The sequence below is a fragment of the Mastomys coucha genome, unplaced genomic scaffold (assembly GCF_008632895.1).
Source record: "Mastomys coucha isolate ucsf_1 unplaced genomic scaffold, UCSF_Mcou_1 pScaffold23, whole genome shotgun sequence".
Lineage (NCBI taxonomy): Eukaryota > Metazoa > Chordata > Mammalia > Rodentia > Muridae > Mastomys > Mastomys coucha.
The window spans coordinates 48,943,651-48,954,017 of NW_022196906.1; the positions used below are offsets into that span (position 1 = coordinate 48,943,651).

The 10,367-nt window shown below is 42.1% G+C and overlaps 1 protein-coding gene across 1 annotated transcript in view; it reads left to right on the plus strand.

The window, feature by feature from the left end:
* Positions 1–1,498: 1,498 nt before the first annotated feature.
* Ireb2 (iron responsive element binding protein 2) overlaps positions 1,499–10,367 on the plus strand; it is a 48,549-nt gene continuing 39,680 nt past the window's right edge. The window contains exons 1-2 of the mRNA XM_031345980.1: positions 1,499–1,714; positions 3,106–3,195. Coding sequence (XP_031201840.1) covers positions 1,696–1,714; positions 3,106–3,195 — 109 coding nt within the window. The 5' untranslated portion in view covers positions 1,499–1,695. The remainder of the gene's footprint in view (positions 1,715–3,105; positions 3,196–10,367) is intronic.

Genomic DNA, 10,367 nt, shown 5'->3' on the forward strand with positions numbered 1-10,367 from the left:
TAAGTAGATCAAGTGGACTATTTTTTTTTTTTAGGATTTATCATTTATTTCATGTATATGAGTACACACTGTAGCTGTACAGATAGTTGTGAGCCTTTATCTAGTTGTTGGTAATTGACTTTTAGGACCTCTGCTTACTCTGGTCAATCCCTCTCACTCCGGTTGGTCGGCCCTGCTCGCTCCGGATCAGCCAGTAGACCCTGCTCGCTCAGGCCCCAAAATTTCCTTATTATTATACATAAGTACAATGTAGCTGTCTTCAGAAACACAAGAAAGTGTCAGATCTCATTATGGGTGGTTGTGAGCCACCGTGTGGTTGCAGGGATTTGAACTCAGGACCTTTGGAACAGCAGTCAGTGCTCTTACCCAATGAGTCATCTCACCAGCCCATCAAGTGGACTTCTATCAACAGTAATGGAAGAGAGGAGTCAAGGACAGCGTGCTGGTTTGTGTTTAGGCAGTGGCATTTTCCAGTACAGGTGACACAAAAGGACTCACAGGCTTGGGTGGTGCTTGTAGTGATTGTTTTGGAGAAGTTTCGCATAGGAGGTGCTTGTGGTAACAAGCATTAGGATATATTCCTCTAAGCTTAGGAGATGGGTTTGAGTTATAGGTAGGTTAGGGAGCATCAGCATATGAACAAATAACTGGAGCCATAGAGAGGAGAAGTGAGCCAGAGGAAATGAAATCTGGTGTAAAGCTTATGTCATGAGATAGAGTTAATGCTAGTACACTTACTAGCTGGGCAGAGAAAGGCCCTGGCAGAGGAGACTGAGCAGGCTTAGAGGCAAAGTACAGAACAGTTTTGGAATTATGGAAGCCAATGGAGTATGTCTTAACAAACATACTCAACAAAGAGTTAAAGCAAGGTCTGGGAAATGTATTAGCAGGTAGTTATGCCTACCTTTATCACAGGCATTTTTGGAAGTGGAAAATAGTCTGGGAAGGAATAGGAGTGGAGAAGAGCAAACCAGACAACTCCAAAGAGTCCGCTAACTAAAAGACAGGCAGGGAAGACATAAGGTTTCTCCCTGGCGGGGGTAGAGAGACTTAGGACGCCATCACGATTAACTGCTCCTGGGAAGAGAAAGATTGAAGTTATAGGAAAGTATGGAAATTTTAATTCATTCAATTAGTTGATTGCCTATGTATCCCATTAACCTGGCCTTGTTCTCTTGAGAATGCGCGAGTGGGCGCCTCATACAATACGGCTTCACACAAGGCTTTATCATGCAGGGAGAACTTGAGTCCTTATCCTTGGCCCTTTCCTACAAAAGACAGCCTGCAGACATCACTGGACCTCAAAACCTCATTGAATAATACTTCTGGGCCACAACAAAGTAACGGAACCTACGGTGGCGTCCCGTTGTCAAAGTTACTACCTTCCAGGGCTCCGCCCCCTTGCTCACCCCCGCTCTGGAGAACAACGGAGACTGCGCAGAGACCCGCCTACTAGCTGGCTCCGCCCCTCTCTTTCTTTGTTTCGCCGGTCAGAGGATCTCGCGAGACTGAGCCGGCAAATCCCGCGAGCGCGGACCCCGGGCCAGCTCTGCGGCTCTCGCGGTGTCTGCGCGAGACTGCTTCCTTCCTCCTTCCCCTGCTAGTCCGCCCGTCTTCCTCCCTATCTTCCCGGCCTGGCCTCCCCCTCCTCCCCCCGCCGGCCCCCTCCCCGCAGGGATAATATGGTCTCCGGCGATGGACTCCCCAAGTGCAGGTCAGTTCCCGGCCGCCGCCTTAGCGTTGGCGGCTGGAGGCGTGCGCTGCCGTGCGCCGTGGCCGGGTCACCCGGGGGGCGGCCGGGCCCTCGGGGCTTGGTCGTTCTCTCCCCTCGGGGTGGAGGCCGGGAAAGGCAGGCCTCCCCGCCCGCGTCCCGCTCTTGAGCGGGGCGCTAATTCCGCCACCTCCCGAGGCCCGCTGCTTGTTGTCTGCAGCAGCCTCCAGGCCCCCGGGAGTAACTCCTGAGGCAGGGACAAGCCCACGTCTTTTTTCTCTCTCCGCCCCCCTTTGTGAGCATTGCGGGTTGGAGGACCTGGGTCCCTCGTTTGGGTTTCACTCTGCTGGCTGTTCGTTCCACCCAGCAACCTGCAGTCTCTCCCTCTTTTCTTTGCTCCTGGAAGTGGAGGGGCTGTCGAGGCTGAATGTTAGCCTGATTTATTTATTGCAGTCTCCTCCCCCATCCACCTCTCTCCACAAAAGAAAAACAGTATCCTTTCCGAATGGATTGTGCTTATCTTTTCTGGTTTTGGAAGAAGATCTTAGCAGTGTTTGAGGGTCTCACCCACCCACGTAATGAGCCCGCAAAATGAATTTTTTTCTACCCCAAGGTTGCCTCACCCTTTCCCACAACACTGAGAGTGGGGGCATATTGAATTGTGCATAACCATTAAGGGTATGTCTCTTAGAAGAATCTAGTGTGCCAGTTTATGGGGATATTTTGATGGTCACTTTAAAAAAACCATCTTTAGTGTTCTAACTATTGTTGGATTGTTAATTGCTTTTTGAAAACCTCTAACAATGGTTTTAGCAAAGCAGTCTCTCTGTACTAAAGCAATGTTCTGGGCATGCTTTATGAATCATTTAAACCATCCTTATTGTCTCTTTTCAGACATTTAATGTATTTTTAAGATTGAAAAGCCACTGAGTGGCCACTGAGTGGGCATGCCTGTAATCCTAGCATTCAGGAGACAGAATGGATGATTGCCTCTACTTGGCTCTCCTGGGTTGCCCAGTGAGGTTAAGTCCATTCTGGGTAGCAGTGACACACCCTGTGTCAACAGGCAGGGTAGTAAATTATCTAACTAGTTTCTACTTGACAAGAGTCGCAGATTGGAATTGTACTCTTGAAGTATGATGGAGACTAGTCTTGTGTCTGTAGTGTGGGACAGTCAGCGCCTCTGTCACTGCCGCCATAGCTCAAGTGCTTAGTAGCCACTTGTGACCCAGAGCTGCCCTACTGGGTAATGCAAATATGCAACATTTCCATCAGCCCACAGAGTTCTGCTGAGCAAAATTTTGGGTGTTTTCTCATTGAATGAGGTTCTTGGTAACTGTATTTAATGTGCTTAACGTACTTATTGGAAGATGTTTGTTCTTTTTCTTCTCCAGGATACACCTTTGAGTACCTTATTGAAACATTAAATGGCAGTTCACAGAAGAAGTTCTTCAATGTACCTAAACTTGGAGGCACCAAGTATGGTAATGTTGATTTTCATTTTTTGTAGGCTTTAGTTTCTAGTAGTTACAAAGCACTGGTCAAGGTGAGCTGAAGACATTTTACATTTATTTCCATCATGTGGCAACAGGGACACCTAGCCATGTTTCATATTTACAAAATGTCCTTTGGGACTTCTTGTTGAGGAAAAGAGAAACCATACTGTGACTTCTCCTTTAAAACTTGTAGCTAATTAGATGGTGCTCTCTGCCCCCTGCCCCCAGAAGCTTATCTTATTTTTTAAAAGAAAACATCATAATATTCTATATGACTTAATATGTGTGTTAACTTTTTCAGTGGTCAGTGCCTCTGGTTATTGTTTCAGTTTTGTTTTTTCAAAACAGGGTTTCTCTGTAGAATGTGACTGTCCTGTCACTCACTTTGTAGACCAGGCTGGCCTCAAACTCAAAGATCCATCTGTTATTGCCTTCCAAATGCTAAGATCAAAGGCATGGACCACTACTGCCCAGAGCCTCTGATTATTCTTTAAATCATCTTTAAATAGAATCATCAACTGAGCCCACTGGTTCAACTTGTTCCTCACTTCTAGGCTTGATTCTTTGACACTTTGGTAAACATTTTCACATTCCTAATCAGGGTCAAACTTTCATTGGGTTCTCAGAAGAATGAACGTGGTTAACCTGGCCATTGGATGAATGGAGTCTTAACTTTGATTTTTCAGTTGTCTTTTGTTTTGAGACATGGTCTCCTAGGTGGCCCAGGCTGGTCTTAAACTGTCTGTCATTCCTGTCTCAGTGCTGCAATTGGAAGAAGGCTCTATCAACCTCAGCCTTGATTTAGTTGACAGTTGAGCAACTTTTCTAACCAGACCAAAGAACAGAAAACCTGTTAAGAAGAATGGTTGCTGGTGTAAGCTTTTATGAAAAATATTCATGGCCAGCCTTCTACAATTTGGAGAGAAGTTTTCTTTAGTCCTGTTTTATTGCTCCTTTATAAATACTGCAGATTTTTATGAATTTAAATATTCTTCATGTATAGTGTGTCTATATGCATTGTGAGACAATGTAGGTGTTTTTTAACATCTTAGAAGATCCCTTCCTCTCTTAGAATTAGATTGCTCTTCAAAAATAACTATTCCCTAGAATGGCAGCAGTAGCCTTTTACCTTCTCTTGCAGTAATTTGTACTGATAAGAGAATATGGGTATTATACTTTGTCTTTTATTTATTTTATCCCATAAGTAATGGCGATTTTATATTGTTTTTAGACGGTTGTTTACCAAAAAAGGGAGGGGGCAATGGCTCAGTAGGTAAAGTGCTTGCCCCATAGCCTGAGTGACTTGAGTTCATACCTGCAGCACTCACATCCAAAGTTCAGCATAGTCATGTCTATCTGCCAGCTCTCCACAGGCAGATTCAGGCAGGACCCGGGCTCATTTGCCATCTGTCCAGCTATTCCAGCCAAAACGGCAGTGCTCTCTAGGTGAGACACCCTATCTCTCTTAGAGAATAAGGTGGAGAGCAGTAGTGAAAACACCTAACATTGATCTCTGTGTGCACACATGCACAGACAGGCTTATCATTCATACATATATGTGTGATATATAGGATACACACACGTATATTATTCGTACGCACAATAGTTCCTCAAAACAAAACCTGATTCTGTCTAGTTACTTTTCTGTTGCTATGATAAGATACCATGACCAAAACGACTCACAGAAAAAGTTTATTTGAGGCTTACAGTTTCAGAGGTATAGACTCCATAACCATCATGGCAGGCAGTAGCAGCGTGCTGTCAGTCATGCATAGTGTTGGTGCAGTACAGAGAAGCTCTTTAGACGCAACCACAATACAGAAGAGAGCAGTGGGGCTGGCTCCAGCGTTTTGAAACTTGGAAGCCTGTCCTTAGTTAACACACTACCTCCAACAAGGCCACAACTATTAGTTCTTCCCGAACAGTTCCACTGATGAGGGACCAAGTATTAAAGTGTGTGAGCCTATTGGGGGCCATTCTCAGTTAAGCTGCTACTCTGGCCTCAAGGGATGTTGGAGTTTGATTTATTTTGTTTTTTAGATAGTCATATGTAGCCAAGCCTATTCTGGAACTCACTATGTAGCCCAGGCTGGCCTCAAAGTTCTGATTTTCCTGCCTCCATTTCCCAAGTACTGAGATTACAGGTGTATCATCACATGTGATTTAGGCAGTGCTAGAGGTCAAACGCAGGGCCTCTTGCATGCTAGACAAGCACTTTACCAACTGAATTACATCTTCATCCATGTAAAAGGTTTTTAATTCAATATGAATGATTAACAAAGAACATACATAGGGATGTTTTTGTACCTGAAAATAAATAATTTCTATGGATAACTTATGGAAATGTGCTTGAAGATGACCTATAAACACAGAATTAGGGAATTAAGCAATTAATTACTGTGCCCCTTCCCCCTTTCTAGTGCCATTTTATCTTACTTTAAAAAATATTTTAAAAATTATTGAGGCTGGAGAGATGGCTCAGCAGTTAAGAGCACTGACTGCTATTCCGAAGGTCCTGAGTTCAAATCCCAGCAACCACATGGTGGCTCACAACCATCTATAATGAGATATGATGCCCTCTTTTGGGGTGTCTGAAGACAGTTACAGTGTACTTACATATAATAAATAAATCTTTAAAAAAAAATATTTACCAAAAAAAATTATTTATTTTTGAAGACAGAGTTTCTCTATGTAGCTGTCCTATAACTAACTATGTAGAGCATGGTAGCCTCAGTCAGAGATGAGCCTGCCTCTGTCTTGTAATTTTTGCTTCTCCAATTTATACTCAGGGCATGGAAGTGGGCACTCCTGAGACATTGACTGTTTTGATCTGACGTGATTTCCCTTTTGGAAAGTTCTGAGTTGCCTCTTTGGTACCTTTTAGTACTGACTAGAAACTTAAGAGAGCTTTGTGACTGTCTTCTAGAGTTTAAAAATACACTTATTCCCAAGGCAGAGAATAGTCTCTGTTGCTTGTAACAGAGTCTACTTTCTGAAGCGGTTGAGTTGCCATTGAACAGAGGGTATGTGGATGGCAGTTAACCTCAGATAATCAGAGAGTAGCAGTGTAAAATCATGAGTGAAGTGGTTACTAATGGGGAAGGTGGTGAAGAGACGGGCTAATGAAGATTGTCCATTTTTTAACTAGAATGAAGCCTCAGGCCTTTAGTTCATCTCATTTTTTCACTTTTCCTTCCTGATTACTTACTTTCTTAACTATAGTAAATAGAGATATAGCCAGCACTATATTAATACCTACCTTGTTAACCAGGCATGGTAGCACATGTCTGTTGGTCAGTGTCAAGTGGTCATGAGTTCTAGGCCAACCTGAACTATATAGATTCTGTCTCCAAATACCAAGGGGTGAGGATATGGCTCAATGGTAGAGCATGCACAAAGCCCTGGATTGGATTCCCAACATTAGGAAATACAAAACAAAACGAAATGAAAGCCAACTCCTACATGGCATTCTCTGAAAGGAATCTGTACTTAACATTTTAGTAGAGTGTTTTGTGGTTTATAAGAATTTCAAACAAGGTCTGACCTTCTTCAGTGAAGATCAAATAGAAAATCACTTTTTGTTTTGTTTTCGTTTTTGAGATTGTGTGTGTGTGTGTGTGTGTATATGTGTGTGTGTGTGTGTGTGTGTGTAAAACAGAACCCTGGCTATCCTGGAACTCTGTAGACCAGGCTGGCCTTGAACTCAACAGAGATCCTCCTGCCTGTGCCTGGGATTAAAGGCATGTGCACCATGCCTAGTGAAAGGCACATTTTTATAAACATATATAAAGCATGAATATTTTTACAATGTGTATTGCTTTGTGGCCTTTTTTCACCTAATATATTATGCATATCTTTCCATGTCATTCAATACAAGTATTCCTGCTATCTGAATCTGCTTGGTTTCTGAGTCAGGGAGTGTGAGTTCCAGTAAAAAGGGCTAAGTGTACTTTGCTGTAGCCTTTAATGGTTACACAATAAAGTTGTTACTAGCTTTCTCTACTACTATATTTCCTCTACTCCCACCCCTTGCAGATGGAACTCGAGGCCTTAATACATGTTAAGCCAGTGTGATACCCTTGGTCTACATCCCTGGCTTCTAACACACACACAAACACACACACAAAATTTTAATTCAAGCTATTGATACATAGTATTGTTATGTTGAAGTTGTACAGTTCCTTCCATCTCTGTCGCACACTTTTATTTTCATGCTCCTAGTATATGCTGTTCCAGTGTCTACCATGGACTATAGAGAACAAATACTTTGATAGAAAACAAAACTACGATTTTCAGATATGTAAAGATAGCAGAGGAAAAGTATAATCTTATCAAAACCAGTCAGAGCCATAGGCTGTTTGCTATTTGAAGGCTGCCTGGTCTTGTTATTTCTATTTTTTACTGTCTACCTGAGCCTTTATCTGTATAAGTCTGTGCACTGACTTTGAATAATTCCCAATATGGCCACTGGACTGTTCTTTGTGTGTTGTAAATGGCTTGCCATCTAGCTAAGGTATCTCTGGGTAACTTTTTCACCTATTGCTTTAACTGGATTTGTCAATTTTCCTTTGCTGATCCAGTTATCCTACTGGAAGGGTATGTATTCTCTAATCTTGCATCTTCCTTGGACTCTGGAAAGTATTGTGGGTTGGGTAAGCAGTGAAACAGTTTACCTACAGTATGTATACATCCTAATGTGAGTCTGTAGATATCAGGTACAGTTCTACGTTTAACTTGGTACATTATGTTCAAGAGTTTGACTTTAGTTTTGCTTTTCATTTTCTGTTTCTGATTAGACTCTTAGACACTAGCTCAGCCAAAGTAGAATTTATTGTGTTGGTATTCAACTCCCAGGGTAATTAACTCTGGTTGTTTCTTAAGGAGATAGGGAGTGGGCCAGTACTGATGGTAAATAGCTCCAAATCCCAAACATGGAACCTTAGTTCCTAGCTCAGGTTTGTTTTGTTCCTTCCTAGGATGATTCTACTCAGCCCAGGCTGGCATTGAACTCCTTATTTAGCTGAGGACAACTTTGAACTTCTGATCTTCCTGCCTCTATTTCCTGAGTGCTTGGATTATAGGCATGCTACTTATGTGGTTCTGGAGAGCGAGCCCAAGATTTATGCATGCTAGGCACGCATTCTGTCAACTATGGCGAAGCCACATCCTCAACCCTGTATTGCCTAGTCTTGTTGCAGACATTTGGCTTTGCCCTTGTCCTGGGAATCTGGGTTTGTCTTTCATCGACTTCTACTCATAGATGATAGCAGACTCTTAAAGCTAGACCTATAAATTATTGCTCACAAGGATATTTTTGTTTCCTCAGTTTATTTCAGAAGTGTGACAAATTAACATACTTTCTCAGCTTAAATTACCAATGTCTGTAAAGGATTAACTTTATAGATTCATAGAAGTGTAGAAATTCCCACTGAAAAGCAAAGTCTGTCTGTCTCTTAAAATCCGCATTTCATTCATCCAGCTTACATTTATTGAGTGCTCACATATTTCTAGCAACTGAGAGATAGCCAAGATAGCATCATTGTGCTAAAGAAAGCTCAGTTTTCTATGGAAAATATGTGAGGAAGGTACTGTAAGGCCTTTAGTGTGATATAACAGTCTGGGTCCAATCAAGAGGTAGAAAGCGTACCAAGAGGAGGTTTAATTTTTTAAAAAAATTATTAACTATAGTAACTTTAATTAAGCCAGAAGACTAGATCAAGATCTAATCCTAAGAAAAAAATGCCCAACTTGGAAGAGACTCAGAACTGTCTAAAGAAGATAATGGTTCTGTATATTCAGTTTCCAGAAGTTTGCTGGTTTGAGCCAGCTGATGCAAATCTGTAGGTACTAGACCACCAGTTCTTAACTGGTGACCCCTTTTGGGGTTTGAATGGCTTTTTCACAGGGGATGCCTAAGACTATCAGAAAACACAGATTGACATTATAGTTCATAACTACCAAAATTATAGTTATGAAGTAGCAATGGAATTTATGTTTGGGAGTCACCACAACATGAGGAACTGTATTAAAGGGTTTCAATATTAGGATGGTTGAGAATCACTGTGGTAGACTGTAGTCCACCCATGTGGAGAACATGACCAAGCAAGTCAATAATCAGTGATGTGGATGTATAACCAGGAACCTTTCTATGCCTGCCCCAGTTCCCGAATAATGACATAGAGACTGTACTTATTTTGAAGCTTTTGGCCTTATAGCTAGGAATTGTTTGCCGTAGCTCTTAACTCAATTATCCCATTTATACTAATCTAAGTTCTTCTCTATGGCTAGTTAGTTACCTCTCCTTCCTTCCCAGCCTGCTTCTTCCTCCATGTCCAGCTGGCTGAATAGTCTCTCATCTGACTCCTTCTCAGAGTTCCTTTCTGTGAAAGACCCACCTTACTACTTATTCTGCATTTTGCTATAGTCCATAGGCTTTTTCTTTCAACCAATCAGAAGGTGTACTGTTTACAAAATACAAAGGCAGAAGATGCTTAATAATAACAAAATCTAGTCTGTAATCAGATCTCTGCGGGTTCAGAAATCAACATTTGAATAATACAAGGATAATCTTTACACAGTGAACAAAAACATTACTCCAACATGGATGTGCTTTAGGAGAATTGGTGTTGGTACAAGCAAGAGTCCTTTCAAAGTTCATGGGCCGTGTTGGGATTTGGAGAAAAAAATAGGACTTAACGTGTAATGTCTCCAGGAAGATTTCAGGTAGAGTCTAGGCTCTAGCATGGGAACAAGAGGCTTTCTTTGTAGTGATGTCTTAGTCCAGGAGCTGGTACCATATTGAGGCTCTTCAGGGGTACTGAGAGGCACCAGTTCCCATTTCAAGAAGACCATGGTGAAATTGACAACCCTGTTTTTGTCATTGTTTTAAAATATATTCTGAAGATCTTTGTCTTAGTGTTCTGTTGCTGTGAAGAGACAACCCAACCAAAGCAACTGTTATAGAAGAAAGCATTTGATTGTGGGCTTGCTTACAGCTTCAGAGGTTTAGGCCATTATCATGGTAGGGAGCATGGCAGCATGCAGGCAGATATATGTTGTTGAGAGTTACATGTCCTTATCTGTAGGAAGCAGGGGAGACAGACAGACTGACAAAGCCTAGCATAGGCTTTTGAAATCTTTTTTTTTTTTTTTTTTTTTTT